Source organism: Bidens hawaiensis, unplaced genomic scaffold (assembly GCF_021521415.1).
Source record: "Bidens hawaiensis isolate Kalapana, Puna unplaced genomic scaffold, B.hawaiensis_p1.1 tig00000326_1, whole genome shotgun sequence".
NCBI lineage: Eukaryota > Viridiplantae > Streptophyta > Magnoliopsida > Asterales > Asteraceae > Bidens > Bidens hawaiensis.
The window spans coordinates 339,739-356,184 of record NW_027491025.1 but is presented as its reverse complement, the minus strand read 5'-3'; the positions used below and the strand labels follow the sequence as shown (position 1 = coordinate 356,184).

The window sequence follows — 16,446 nt, the reverse complement described above, 5'->3', positions numbered from 1 at the left end:
TTTAATAGCAATATTTGTCATTTGTAGTATGTTTGGATTGCTAAATGGCAATGATTTGAACATTCACAGACCAATTCCATTAAAGTTATTGTCATCCCTTGGTGAAGAGTTTTTGAAAGCAACATCTTTCTATAATATTTGCAAGATTTGCACAATAATCTTGGTAACTTGCTAGTTATATTTTTTAAATTTTGCTATTGATCTCTTCTACCCTATTGTATTAAGATTAATAATTAGTTGATTACTTTTGCCAGCCGAAAAGTATCATCTTGCTCGGACAATATTTGTGTTGGTTGAATATGTTGTCTATATTTATATGATTTGTTGATATGTTTTTCCACCCATGTGTAACACGTGCTATACCCTAGTGTTGAATAATGCATACGCGTTGTGAAGTGTTAACTCAACAAATTTAAATTACAATAATATTGATAATATAATAATAATTCTAACATAATAATAGCTATATTACAATATACAGTAGAACTTCTATAAATTACCAAAGTTGGGATCAGAATTTTTTGTTAATTTAGCCATATATTATTAATTTGATAAATTAATAAATGATTAATTTAGCTAATTCAACCTGCTCAAATGATTTAAACGATGTAAATTCTAGAGAAGACATTCATGAGCTTGAGAACTTGATTACGGGAATGAATTATCAACACAAAATGGATGTGAATGAGTTGTTGGATTATTGTTACGAGTTTCAAAGAATTTAAGAAATTATGCCGGATATCGTTCAAAATCTGGTTGATGATGATTCAGTGCCTTTGGAATCGGTCACTTGGAAAAGAAGCATTGTAAGTGACAACAAATCTTCACAACTTTTTTTTTTGCAATACGAGAATACAGTGCCTCAACTCTTAAGTGCAATGTTCACAAAAAAAAGGTGACTATAGATTCAATTTTTACTAATCAATCCTGGAATTTTGGAATATTAAGTAATTATTAATTTTTAGTTTTGTAGGGACCAACATATTTTATATTGGGATTTCAAAAAAAAAATATGATTTTATGATTTTATTGATTGAGGTTCAATTTTGTACCGCTCCCACGTTGGAACGGGACAAATTATTAATTTGATTGAGGTTATTAATTTATCAAGTATTAAATTACATACGATATTAGGGGTGTTCACGGTCCAGTTTTAACGGTTTTTACGTCAAACTGTAACCAAACCGTTAGTAACGGTTTTTTATTTTCGTAAACCAAAACCAAACCGTTCAACTCTTAAACCGAACCGTTAGTAACGGTTTGGTTCCAGTTTGGTTTTACGGGGCTTGTTGGGGTTTTATACAAAATGCCCAAAATAATTTATGATATGTAATTATATAGCTCTTCATAATTTACATAATTTAACAAATAACGTTACAACAATTGATTTCGGGGTACTTATTCGAAAATTTGAAAGAAAAAATAAATTCTTTTGCATTTTAAATTGGGTTTAGCCCACATTTTTTTATTTATTGTTGGTTTTTATATTTAATAATGCTTGTTATAAGCATTGATAATTTTATTTAATTATGTCTATTAGTATATTTGTATACACATACATATATAATATAATATATTTAGACAATATTCATAATTAAATCATACGATCCGGTCCAGTTTTATACGGTTGGTTTTGGGTATAAACCGTAAACCAAACCTTTCATTACGGTTTGAAAATGTTGAAACCAACCGACCGAAAGTCAAGAAAGAAAACCAACCGTGAAACCAAGCCGATGACCGGTTTGGACGGTTTCACGGTTTCGAACCGAACCATGAACACCCCTAGAGTATATTGTACAATAATATTGATAATGATGATAATAAAATAACAATTGTTGTTGTTGTCGTCGTCGTGGATGACTCATTGCCATTCCTTAAAAAAATGAAAATAAAAAAAATAAAAATAAAATACCTCATATAAAAGTAATGAACATCTTAAAAATGAAAGAAATCTCATTCTTTATGAAATAATCCATTCCATTATAGTAACTCATTATAACTAAACATATTTTATTTCATTCCTTTTGAATTATTCATTACATTCCACCTTCTAATATTTCATACCAAACGAGACATAGGCCTTCCAAACAAAAAAGTCCACTAAAAGTTAGTTTATGTTTTAAATAAATCAATAAATCTAAGTTTTTGACGACCTCTGGCTCAACCCCCAAGCACCTCCCCACTTCCAACGATCATCTCCCTCACTCGCGGCCAACATCCCCTTCACACTTTATCAATTGCACCCCTACTCGCTGGTACTTGCTTAGGTGTATGCGACCGATGTGACAAGGGCTGGCCACTAGCACTCCTAGTTCGATAGCCACAACAGATAGTCTTAAGCAAATTTTAAATATTTGTCAAACATAATTAATATTGTTCCATTAAGGGTTAAGATTCCTTATGGACCATTAGGACTTGCTCATTATGGCCCGATAAGGCTTGTTATGAGTTGTCCAAGCTCTCTAGACTATTAAATTATTAAGATGTATGGCGTAATATGTCACATTCATTGTAAATCATGGTAAAATAGTCAATCCTGGTCAAAGAAGGCCAGCCATGGTTAACACGTAGAATTGTCAAATATAAAGGTAGTCAATTATACCCTAACATTATAATTATGTCTCATTATAACCCATAAAGGCAAGTATGGCTGAATATGATTCACTCGGTCAATCTTGGTCAATCATCACTAAACATGGTCAGAAATTGCAAATCTTGGTCAAACATTGTAAATCTTGATCAAATACTAGTCATCCATGGTCAATGTTGGTTGAACATAATCAATATTCATCAAACACAATCAAAATTGGCCAAGTGCGGTTTAATATTTCCTGTTAAAACCAAAGTTCGCCTATCAAAACTCGTTATGACCAATTAAGACCCAATATCATTATGTCTCATTAAAACAATCAAGACCTATTATTACTCACTGAAATATTACATGACTCGTTAAAACCTAGTCAAACAAATTTGTGGCCAACAAATTTATAATCTTTTTGGCAGTCCTGTTTTGAGTAGAGTACCATTGCACGGTAGTGGCGGATCAAAGAATTTTCTTAAGTGGGGTAAACAAGTTTTGATGTTTGGATATCTACCAACTAAATTTACATATTTTTCAGTCAGGTAGGCATGAAACACAGCTCCTCACCCTTTTATCTTCCTGTTAATAATAGGCGTAGTAACTGCTCCCCACCCTCCCAATTTACCACTAACTCAAGTGGAGGATTCAACTTAAGCCCAAAAAAAGTATTTAGCTGGCCCACATGGGCAGCCATGGCCCGTTTCCTTCCTCTCGCATATACTTTAATTAGGCTTTTACCACGTTACTTGGGTGAAGGGTTTAGTCAGGTCCATCCCCGAGAATATGAAAAAAACTTAGGGCCTGGAACATTAAAAACAAAAGGCCTTAAAATATAAAATCAAACTTTTATATATTTTAAATGAATATGATAATAATAAACAAAACAAAAGTTTTTATTTTTTAGCAAATTGATCTAGCTAAAATTCTTAAAACGATTTGGGCCTTTCTTAAAATTTTTTTCTATTGTTTCTATTTTGATGTTTTTTTTATCTAACTATTATAATATATATAAACGAAAACATAAAAATCCTACGTGTCGCGATATGGTCGCTCCCGTTTTTTTTAAGTCACCAGATTTCCTTGATTTTTAAATGGAGACTTCTCATGCATTTGACCCGTATTCATGGGTATGGGTCTAATCAAACCCATATATTTCTTAAACGGGATCTTATTAATTAAAAACTAATCTCACCATATACTTGATATAAAAATCCTATAAAGTAGGGATATACTAAAAATTAATATCTGATTTATTTAAAAAAAAGATATATATTACTTATAATTAAAAAACCAATTTTATAGTAAAGAAAAATAAATAGGTCTTGGGTCTCATCAAACCATATAGCTTTTAAACCGGGTAATAACATCTTATTTATTTGTGAAACAATTTATCATCAACCCATAAGTATATTATTAACTTTCATACAATAAAAAAATATAATTCATAATATAAATAAATATTGGAAACAAATAATATAAAACAACCCCCGTAAATACACGAAACATTTAAAAGCTTTATGATTGTTTCTTACATTTACTCAAGCCACCATATTGTTTTATTTGTAAATGAAGACTTCAAGTGCATTTGATCCGAATTCACGGTATGGGTCTCACCATACCTAGATAACCTTAAACGAATTATAACATCTCAATGTTTTAAAAATAATCTCACAAAGTATTTGATATGCAAATCTTATAAGGTAGGGATATACTAAATATTAGTAGCCAATTTTTTAAGAAAAATATATTATTTATAATAAGAAACATTTTTATAGTAAAAAAATAAGCGGGTCATAGGTCTCACCAAACCCATAGCTTTTAAACGGTTTATAACATGTCATTTATTTGTGAATACATTTCATCATCAGACCCTAAGCATATTATTAACTTTTTTATAATACATAAAATTAAAATGTAAAAAAAAAATATGAATACTAGACACGAAAAAGAAACACAACCCCCGTAATACGGGGGATAAAAACTAGTATTCAATAAACATCAATAACTTAGCTTTTGGAGGGGGGGGGGGGTAAATCCAATAAATAATTTTCGGTACTTCAGTCTAGTATACGATTAAACGACTTGATAATCACTCAAAGCTAAGATTTAATTTTGCATTGGCATTAATGAATCAAGCTGCCAGTTCACTAAAATATATGAGCCTTATAATCAAGAGTTTCACACATATATTTCCAAACGAAAGCAGACCCAAGCAACCATATGTAGCAACCTTAGTCACTCAAAATTTCTAAGATACACAAGAAAGAGCATTAATAAAGAGACACTTAGACATACATATTGTAATATATGTAGAAGTCGACACACTTTTCCTTCTCTCCTGGTAGCCCAATGCTTGATTTTAAAATCTTATAAGCCTATTCCTAATCCTAAATGGAATGTAAACAAAGTATCTATTTAGATACGCTCAAATGACCCCCTTCTCACAATGAGAATGCATATACCCCTATTCCGGTCTGGTCCGGTATGAAATGAAGTTATAATTATAGAAACGAGATAAAAACTTAGTGATATGACAGACTGTTGGAATACAGGGCTGGTAGGAGTAACAGCCAGTGAAGAGAGAGGTGAGAGTTTAGATGAATGATTAGGAGAAAAAGGAAAAGTTCACAAAAAAAATTGCATATGGAAGGTTTCGAAGCCGCAAAGGCACTTTTGAATTCATTCTCAGCTCATTTTGATTGGTGTAAAATTTTGAAAATTTATGGGTTCAATCCACTTCCAATAACAATAAAAACTATTGTGTCGTTTGACCCTGCAGTCTTCTATGTAGCTCCGCCCCTGATTGCACGGTTCCTTTCGCAAAGCAGGAGTAGAGTGAAGCTTTCTTCCCACCATGACACTTTCTTACAGTTTTGTTGTTTGTACCGTTTGAATCTCTCGGCTACCACTGCACAAAACACATGCACCCGTGAGGCATGCTTGTGTTATTTAGTACCCTCGGGTGATCATGGGTACTGCTGCCTCATTTTTCTATTTTAATCTACCAGTCAACCAAAACCCACTCACCAGTAATCTCCACAAGAACACTCACCATTCTTAAAATGATGAAACCGATTTGCATCCCTAACAACTATCTCCCGGTTTTCAAGTCCCGATATTAGCTTAATCGCAGCATGACAGTTCACACACGCACGCAAATTCTTAGTTATCCTAAGCGTAGTTCCAGAAGGAGTACACATAAGCCCATAAACAATCGCCAGTCGTTCACTATGATTACAGATACTCTCTTCCTTATCTTCATAGCTTAAATCATGCAAAGCCGACTCAGTATCTGCAACAAGTCCCGCCTCTTTTAACCTTGCATCCAACCTCTTATGTTCCTTGAATATTTCATCAGACCTCGGATGTGACACATCTCCCATACGAAACACATGAAGCTTTCCATTAATTTCAATCATGCTACACCCCATGTCTTTAACTAACCCTCGTTCCTTCATTAAAACCCTGACCCTAGTTACACCACTCCACATATTCACCGATGCATAAAGATTTGACAGCTGTACATAATGCCCCGTGTTGTACGGGTCTAACGAGAATAGATTCTGTGCAGAATATTCTCCTAGTTCCACGTGGCGATGTATCCTACTTGCACTCAAAAGTGCTCCCCATATAGACACACCAGGTTTTATCGGCATGTGTTTTACAAAATCATAAGCACGGTCCAAACATCCTGCTCGACCGAGAAGGTCAACCACACATGCGTAATGTTGATGACGTGGCTCGATATTATAGTCCTTCATACAGTTGAATATTCTCCAACCTTGTTCTACTAGTCCAGCATGATTGCAGGCTGTAAGAAGCCCGATAAAAGTGACATCATTCGGGCACACACGAGCCTGCTTCATTAATTCAAAAAGGTTAACAGCTTCACTTGCTTTACCATGTAAACCGTATCCCACGATCATGGAACTCCAAACAACAATGTCTTTGGTTTTCGTTTGGTCAAACACTTTGCGGGCTAAGTCAACACTCCCACATTTTGCATACATGTCAATAAGTGCACTGGTGACGAAAACATCGTTTTTAAACTCGCTTTTGTCAATGTAATCACCCATTTTTCTTGCTTCTTCGAGTGATCCCAATTGGGCGCACGCAAAGATCGTAGAACAGACTGTAACCGAATCCGGTTTCAACTTTTTCGACAACATTTTTTGAAAAAGTATTATAGCTTCTTCACAGCAACCATTTTTAGCAAAACCAGAAATCATAGTGTTCCACATGATCACATTACACGTTTCCATTTCATCAAATAACGACTTTCCAGTCATCACACGCCCACATTTTGCATACAAAGTAATAAGAGCAATACGCAAGTCGGGTTCAGACTCAAGTCCCATCTTGATCACACACGAGTGAACAGACTCGCCTTGTCCCAAATCATCTACGTCAGCATACGCGCTCACAACACTAACCAAAGTAATCCAATCGGGTCGCAAATTACCAAAACTCCTCATTTCTTTAAATATTCTCAAAGCCTCAACCGGCCGATTATTCTGAGCGTACGCTGAAATCATACTTGTCCACGACACAACCGTCCTATCACCCAACCCGTTAAACACAGTTCTAGCACGATCAATTTCCCCACATTTAGCATAAACCGCAACAAGCCCGTTTTGCACAAACCCGTCTGACTCAAACCCGTGTCTAAAAATCTGCCCGTGCACCGCCCGACCAACGTCAAAAGCAGCCGCTCCTCCACACGCCTTAAGAACATGAGGCAATGTGAAGCAATCCGGGCCGACACCCGAGTTCTGCATTCGGATGTACAATGCGATAGCTTCATTAAACATGTTTTGTTTCGAGAACCCGCGAATAATAGCGTTCCATAGAAACACATATGGGTCAGGAAATTCGTCGAACACCTTGCGTGCATGATTAATTTCCCCTAAATTTGAAGCCACGTGGATGAATTTGGTGACAATGAACCCGTTTGATTGAAACCCGGATGTGATTATCTGGGAATGAATTTGATTTAGGTGACTACTGCTGGTTGATTTGTCGAGAATGGACGTGTAGAAAGCTTCGGGATTGAAGGTGGGATGGTGGGTAATAATAATATTATTATCTTTGGATTGTTGGTGATCGAAAGTTTGAATCTTTGTGGGTTTAGAGATTCGGGTAAAGATCTTCGATGGTTTGGAAATTGCAAGACTTCGAGACATAGTGAAACCAATTTCGGGGGTGTTTGGCCTAGCTTATTTTTTTGTGCTTATGCTTATATTTTTTAAACTTATAGCATATTTTATATCATTTTTAATTTGTTAAATCCATTATTTTTAATTTATTATAGTAATAAGTTACTTCAATATTATTAGTCCATCACCATTTGAAGGCAAATAAGAAATTTACCCCCTTAAACAAATAAGCTTCTTCAAATTAGCTTATATAAGCCTAAGCTAAAAAAGCTAAACCAAACAAAAAATTAAGCTTATTTTATAAAAAAAATCTAAAAAAGCTATAAGCTTTGCTAAAAAAGCTAGGCCAAACACCCCCTTCGTGACACACACTATAACATCATGTTGTGATTTAAAGTGTTTTTTTTTTGAAGTGTTTATAAAAAAAAGTACACTATGCAATTTTATATTTTTTTAATTGTAATTAAAATTAGAAGGATAGGGTTTATCATTTTCTCTTAATAAACATGTAACTATCATGCTTAAGCCACCAATGCCAAATGTTAAACAAGTCGTTTTCATGTTTGGAGCGCTCTGCTCATAGCTGACGTGGAGCTAGGCGGACAAGAGGCAACTAAACGAAGAATGTTAGGTAGCTTGGAGATTCAAGACAGTAGACGAAATCTGGATGGTGGTCCCTCACTAAGGACTATGTTTAACTTTACTCTCAAACTCAAGCTACACACTTTCATCTCAACCCATTTCACTCTCAAACTCAACATAACATATTCAATCTCAAAAAGGGCGTATGAATTTAATAGCAAAAGGTGGTACAACTGGACGTCTTCGGTTTGCACGACGCATAGGATCGAAAATGGAAAGTGGAGGTATCCATTTTGCTAGATTTTGAGAGTGTTGCAGTTTATTTTGGAACAAAATGTACTTGCTTTGGTAACGCACTTTGAGGCAAAAAAACGGAGCATTGTATACCGTTAGATTCTATAAACAAAGGTATTATTTAGAACGACAAAGGTGTTGTTTGTTTTTAAAGACAAAAATTGTCTACAATCTGATTTCATCTGATTTAATGTCTGCAACTGAAGATGTGGTCTAAAGGTCTGCAATCTGAAAATATAATACTGTTTGTTTTATAAACTGGATATCGTCTGCATAAACTGAAAATTAGTTACCTATCATATATATTAAAGTAGATAAAAGACATTTAACGTTTGTTGACTGCTAAAATAATTGGTAGTGATGTATGAACTAAGGAAGTGAGTGGTGGTAGACGATTGTGGTAGGTGGTGAACGGTGGGTGGTGGTGATGGACGGTTGTGGCGGTGGGCGGTGGACCGTGATGGTGGCCGACAATGGGTGGTGGTGGTGAACGGTGCTGGTGGGTGGTGGATGGTGGTGGCGGTGGCGACGGATGATGGATCGTGGTGGTCGTAGTGGACGGCGGTTGTGGCCGACGGGGGTGGTGGTGGTGCTGATGGACAGTGGTGGTGGTGGTGGTGGCAGTGATGGACGGTGGTGGTGGTGGCGGCGGACGGTGGTGGTGGGTGGTGGTGGCGACGGACGGTGGTGGTGGGTGGTGGGGGGGGACGGTGGATGGTGGTGGTGTTGGACATTGGGTGTTGGTACTTGGTATGATGTTAAGAAGTGTGAAAATGTATGAAGATGGTGAAAATAACTTATTTTTTAAAACCATAAAAACAATTTTCAGATCTTTTTTTTTAAACAAACAGTCTTCAAGAGCTTATGTCTGCGCGCTTGCAGACATAGGCTCCTTGCAGACCTTATAAACAAAAACAAACACAATCTAAGTCACACTTCTGATAAACATGTCTTAAAGTTTACATCAACCCACTCGCTACTAAAAAATAGGGCAATTGCGATCAAACTTTTGCTACTGAATAAAACAATAGCAAATTTGGTGACCGATTTCAATTTCCCACCGAAATGCAAATTAAGCATTGTTACTTGATATGGTAACTCAGCGTTTGCAACCGTTTATCTTTCGCTCGCAAATTGGTGGAAAAAATATGTTATTTGAACTGCAACCATCTTAGTGGTGACAAAAATGCTATGTTTGTGATTTTAAGCTGACTCTTTTTACACGAGACGGTAGCTCCACATATTAAGGTTATGAACTAAATTCCTCCCCAAAATTAACCATTATCAGTCGAAGTCGTCTGCTCAAACCCTGTAATTGAATATTCCATTAACTATACAAAATGATATACCCGTTAGCTAGTGTTCTAGTTGGTTCTAGCTGTACGGTGTTTATCCCACACAAATGTGATATTAAGGTTAAATCCTTAAAAGTTTAAGGATATGCAAAATGTTAATGTTAGGATGAGCTATTAATCAAGTATTCCGTTAATGAAAAACCAAGCGAATATTGGAATGCAAAAACGACCATAATTCATAACATGATTTAAAGGTAATTTTTTTTTTCTCTCCTATCAGCAATAATATTAATGCTTCTTTTAAAAAAATTATCTCTCGAATATTTTTTGAAATAAACTTAAAATTAACTTTAGTCAGTTATTTGCTTTTGACTTATTAATCTTTGAGTTTAATTACTATCATACACTGCCATTAAAACCAAAATATTAACAGCTTTTCTATGATCATGTAACATTCCACACCTACATTGTATATATAGAGCAATGCTCAATTGCAATTAAGAAACTCACACATACAACTTCCACATTTCTTTAAATTATTTGCTTCTTTAGCCATAATTAGAAAGAAAGTGAAGCTTGCTTTCATAATGAATGACTCAGCAAGGAAAGCCACCTTCAAGAAAAGGAAGAAGGGTTAATTTGATGAAGGTGAATGAGTTGAGCACATTGTGTGATGCATGTGCTATAATATATAGCCCATATGAAGCTCAGCCAGAGGTGTGGCCAAACAACATCGGTGTCCAACACGTGTTGGCGCATTTCAAGAGGATGCCAGAGATGGAGCAAAGAAAGAAGATGGTGAATCAGGAGAGCTTCAACAAGCAAAGAATTGTTGGTGATCAAACAATTGAATATCCAAATTGAATAAGAACAAGATGATACACAAACGAATTTGATTATTGAATATGATTTTTGTTTGATACGATTACAATGATCGGTGTGGGTATATAAACCCTACCAAGCAACGCAACGTCTCATCAATAACCGTCTTAACCTAATTACAAGACTAACCCCTAATGTATCTACAATGACACTTTTAACCTAAACATACATTAAATAAATAACATACAGAACCTTAAAGTTTATAACATAACTAATATTTTGTTTAACTTCCAATACTCCCCCTTAAACTAAATATAGTTTAGTGGCATCTTCATTCTTCTTCCATATTTGCTTAGAGCAGAGTTGGTTCATCGTCCTCCTCGTGGATCAGATTCGCCTCCTCTTTTCTTTTTCCCATTTAGGACATTCATTCATGTAATGTCCAAGTTCATGACACTTGTGACACCGCATGTGGCGCTTGTCCGATTGTATTCGATCATCGCCTCGACTTCTACCGGACCCCGACCTTTTCCTTGGCCACATCCAAAACCCTCCCGATATGAGTTCCCATGAACACAATGCTCACAATTATGGTGTTTTCCCATTCCCTTTCATTTTTTTTAGCAAATAGAAGTTTACATGACACGTCTTCCTCCTTAGTTTGCTTCTTAGTGAGTTCCTCGAAAGCCTACAATCTCCCAAATGCTTCTTGGAACGACATCGTGTTAAGATTTAGTGGGATTTTAATGTGAAAAAATGTGTTTATGGAATTTTGTAAACTACTAAAAAATTAGACGATGGTAAAAAAACTTGTGATGTTTCCTTATTTTGTTCTTAGTTAGATTCAGTAATCAAATGACCGAAGTTATCTTCTTGTGCAGGACGTTGTGTTATTGTTTGATGTATATTAACGGGTATCTAAATCTCAATTATTATTTATAGTTTTCTTTTGGTTTTAATCAACTACTTCACAGCAGTGTTGTAAATGTCGCTAAGCGGTTCCAAGACGACCGACCCCCTTGGACGGAGTACTCTGAGAGTACTCGGACCTGCCAAATATAACGAAAATTAATTATTGGACAATATATATGTGTCAAAGCAAGCAAAATTCATGTCAAAATAAGCATAATTCAAAATGATACATTTTTAAAGTTAAATCTTCAAGTGCTAAAGTATTTCAAAATAAACACAATTCATTCAAAAAGACATATGAAACATTTAAATCTCGTCTTCTTTCAAGGTTTGAAAATAGAATTATATAAACAAAACAATATTTAGGAAACAGTTTTAAACAATTCATTACGTTTGAAAACTGATATAAACTTGAAAGAGGAACAAAATCGAACCAAAAGCCCAAAAAAAGTAAACAAATTCAGGAACGATAATAACGTATCTAGCATTTAGAAATTCAACTAAGTTACAGTAATCAAAACCTAAACCGAATTATTGTCAATTAGAACTTAGAAGTTTAGAACCCAAACAGTGAACCAAAACAAACCAAACCATAAGTGAACCAATTTAGCAAGTTAGTCTATATATTAGATTTGAACAATGGAAAAATAATGAACAAACAATGAAATATACATGGAGTATGAACGAAGGGCTACAGATCTCAATGATGATTGGAGTTCGATCGTTGGGGGATGGGGGGCTAAATCTGAATGATGTTGATAGAATTAGGGTTTTGTGGTTTAGTTTTAGTTTTTAACTGTTCTTATTTAAAAAGAAAGTTAAAATCGTGTTGATCAAGTAGACCTTGAGTAGGGATGGCAATGAAACTCGAACCTGATGGGAAAATCTGAAACCCGACATAAATGGGACGGGTACCCGACCCATTAGGGTTAGGGACGGGTTTGGGATTAGTTTTAAAATTTTTCATTGATTTGGATTTTCTAATATGTCCGATTACCGATTACCCGATAACATAAACCTATTTACCCGATATACCCGATATAGCTTATATATATATATATATATATATATATATATATATATATAGAGGAGGGTTATTTTGAGAACCATGGTGAGTTTTAAGAACTTTAAGAACTCAATTTTGAACCACACATTTAATTAAATGATATGAAATATGTGACTGAGATTAAATTTAATTAAAAAATAAAGCAGGAGAGAGAATAAGAATTTTTGATAATTACACAAGTTTAAATTTTAGTTACACATGTGTAAAAAGTCGTTTTGGTGTGTAAAAAAATACCGTAATTTTTTATACATCACTTACACTTACGTATTACACATGTGTAAAAAAAATTCGGAAAAAAAATTTGTTACTTTGAGTTCTTTCGAGTTCTTAAAACTTAAAGTGGTTCTCAAAAGAAATCAATCATATATATATATATATATATACTATATTCCAAATATAATATTTGTTGTAACTTATTTATGTCAATTATTTGAGACATTTTATATTTATAGTAACCATCTTTGTAATTGATTAGTTATATTTTGTCAAAACCCGGTAGAAACCTAGCAGGTTTTGAGCCTGGTATACCTGACGGGTAATAGTGGCGGAGTTGGACCTACACGAGTAATAGTGGCGGAGTTGGGAAAATGCGGCAAGGTGGATGTCCTAGGACCTTGTAATCGTCATTCCAAGGCCTTGAAATCCGATTTTTAAAACACCGCTTGACGGAATTTACATTTCTCCCTAGACGAGTAATAGTGGCGGAGTTGGAAAAGGCGGCAAGGTGGATGCCCTAGGACCTTGTAATCGTCATTCCAAGGCCTTGAAATCCGACTTTTAAAACACCGCTTCATGAAATTTACATTTTTATACTGTAACTATTCTTTCTTTAAAACGATGGTCTAGAAGTAGTTTTCCAGCTCATGTGATAAAGAACCCTATAAATAGATTTCACAATGTATGATGGTGTGTTAATTAATTAGGGGTTGGGAAGAGAATATAACATTTAAGTTATTGAAATCTAAAAATCGCTTAAGTGTTTCAAAGTGCGCGTAGCATTAAAGACAAAAAGTCAGTGTGTTTGAAGATCGTATGGAAATAGATTTGAAAAATAACTTGATGTGTGATGACTATTTGATAGATGAGGCATTGGTCCAAGGATCCGCACGTAGCTTTCATGGAGCTAGGCAGACAAGAGGCAATTGAGAGAAGCGCATTGAACATCTGAAGTCACCCAACGTTGAGGTTCAGAGTGGCAGACGAAGCGTAGATATGGGTAGTCCATCTCTAAGGACGGCGTCTATTTTTTTTTAATAAAAGACAACTATTATTTAAACCTATACGCACTCTCATTCAAACAGTTTGACTCTCAAAATTAACCTACACACTTTCATTTCAAACTAACTCACTCTAAAACTAAACATATTCAACCTCAAATACGATGTGCGGGTTCAACAGCGGGAGATGTTAGATTAGTAGGGTGTATGTGTCTATGGTTTGCATGGCGCACATGATAAAAATGGGAAGTGGAGGTGTGTCCATTTTGCTTTATTTTGCGGAAGTTGAAATGTATTTTGGAACAATGAGATCAAATAATGGGGCACATTACGGTGATAAATTTATTAAAGAGAAAATATTTTCTACATGAGTAAGTCAAATTCCTTAAAACATGTAATAATATTTAGATCAACCCTAAAAAAAGCACCGCAATTGCACCCCCGTATTTTTTACTGATGAAAACGGTAGAAAATTTAGAAACCAATTACCCACAAAAACAGAAATTAAGCATGGTTACTTGAAACAGTAGCTCCCTGGTTGGAGTTTTTGCTGTTGTTTACTTTTGATTGCAAATTGGTAGCAAAAATATGGTATTTGAACTTCAACCATCTTAATTAGTGGTGGAAAATATGCCATGTTTGTATTGTGACCATCGTATCAGTTGCAAATCGCAATAGTTAAATACAAATTCCGTACTTCTTAAACGAGCAGGTAGCTCGGCATGTTAGGGTTATGATCTATTTTCCTTAAAACTAACCCATATCGCTGGAGTTCGTCTGCTCAACCGCTCAAACACTCCAATTAAATATTCCATTAACTATACAAAATGATCCCCGTTACCTGGTGTTCTAGATGTACAGTGTTTATCGCTCACAAATGTCACACTGAATTAAATCATAAAAAAAGTGTAATGATACAAAAATTTTAGAATGAGTTTTTAGTAAAGTTTTCTGTCAATGAAATATCATGCAAATATTGGAAATATTATGCAAATATTGGAATAGAAAAACAACCATAGTTGGTAACATATATAAAAATATCTTTTTTTATCTTCCATCAGCAACAATTTTAATGCTTTGTTTAAAAAAGGTAATATCTAATTTTTGTTAATACTTTTTAGAAATGGTCTCAAAATTAAATATAGTCATTTAATCACTTTTGACTAACTTATCTTTGAATTAATTACTATATTAATAGCTTTTAATGCTATGATCATGCCATCTCTGTCCCCTCTAGTGTGTATATATAGCAATGCTCAATTGCAACCAAGAAACTCACACAAACAACTCTTCAATTATTTGCTTTCTTCGCCATGGCAAGGAAGAAAGTGAAGCTTGCTTTCATAATGAATGACTCAGCAAGGAGAGCCAGCTATAAGAAAAGGAAGAAGGGTTTGGTGAAGAAGATGAATGAGTTGAGCACATTACGTGGCATTGATGCATGCGCCATAATGTATAGCCCATATGAAACTGAGCCAGAGGTGTGGCCAAACGATGCGATGCGCAACGCGTGCTGGCGCAGTTCAACAGCATGCCAGAGATGCAGCAAAGCAAAAAGATGGTGAATCAGGAGAGCTTCATCAAGCAAAGAATCGCCAAGGCTAGTGAGCAGCTCAAGAAGCAGCTCAGGGAGAATTGGGAGATGGAGATGACTCAGGTCATGCACCAATGCTTGATCGGAAATGGGACGATCGAAAACTTGACGCTGCCTGAGCTGAATGAGCTGGGTGAATTGGTTGATCAATCCGTGAAAGACATTGAAAGCAGGATTGAGTCTCTTAAGAAAGGTATAGCAGTAATCGTCCCGCCGCCTCCACTACCGCCTCGACCCCAAGTGAATGTTGGTTGTAGTAGTTCAAATGCTACTAATGAAATGATGGCTAGAGGACTTGGGATGCAGTCCTTGGAGAAAAGACCTATGGTTGATAGCATGAGTGGTATGGGTGGGATGCAAAGGACTCAATGGTTCACAGATTGGATGAACAATCCATCTGAACAAAATCCGGGTCTTGGTCCTGGGTTTGAGATGCCTCCGTTTGTTGACAATCCCAATATGACTTGGCCAAATCACTTTTCCCATAAAATATTCGACCTCAAATAGGGTGTACGGGTTCAAGAGCGGGAGATGGTAGATTCGTAGGGAAAATGGGTATAACCGGACGTCTCTAGGTTGTAGGGCATACTAGATAAAATTGTATTTTGGAAAAATGATGCCAAATAATGGGGCACTTTACGGTGAAAAATTTAATAAAGAGAAAATATTATTTAGAATGACTAAGTTACATTCCTAATAAACAAATAATAAAATTAGAAACCGATTATTTACGAAAATGCAAATTAAGAATTATTATTGGATATAGTAGCTTACCCGTTGGAGTTTTTGTTGTCGTTTGTTTTTGATTGCAAATTGATGGAAAAAATATGGTATATGAACTTCAACATCATACTGGTGGCATATATGCCATGTTTGTATGTGACTGTTGTATGTCGTATCGATTGCAAATCGCAATAGCTAAAATTT

The 16,446-nt window shown here is 35.3% G+C and overlaps 1 protein-coding gene and 1 pseudogene across 1 annotated transcript; one reads left to right on the top strand and one right to left on the bottom strand.

The window, feature by feature from the left end:
* Positions 1 to 5,349: 5,349 nt before the first annotated feature.
* Positions 5,350 to 7,764, bottom strand: LOC143621273 (pentatricopeptide repeat-containing protein At3g12770-like). Its single transcript, XM_077092754.1, has one exon. It carries the CDS (start codon positions 7,762 to 7,764, stop codon positions 5,605 to 5,607), a length of 2,160 nt encoding a protein of 719 aa, XP_076948869.1. The 3' UTR covers positions 5,350 to 5,604.
* A 2,189-nt stretch (positions 7,765 to 9,953) lies between these two features.
* LOC143620995 (agamous-like MADS-box protein AGL80 pseudogene) lies at positions 9,954 to 16,026 on the top strand (annotated as a pseudogene).
* Positions 16,027 to 16,446: the final 420 nt, after the last annotated feature.

What these genes read in the sequence shown, in the direction of transcription:
- LOC143621273 (XM_077092754.1), bottom strand. Translation starts at nt 7,764, where the DNA reads ATGTCTCGAAGTCTTGCAATTTCCAAACCATCGAAGATCTTTACCCGA.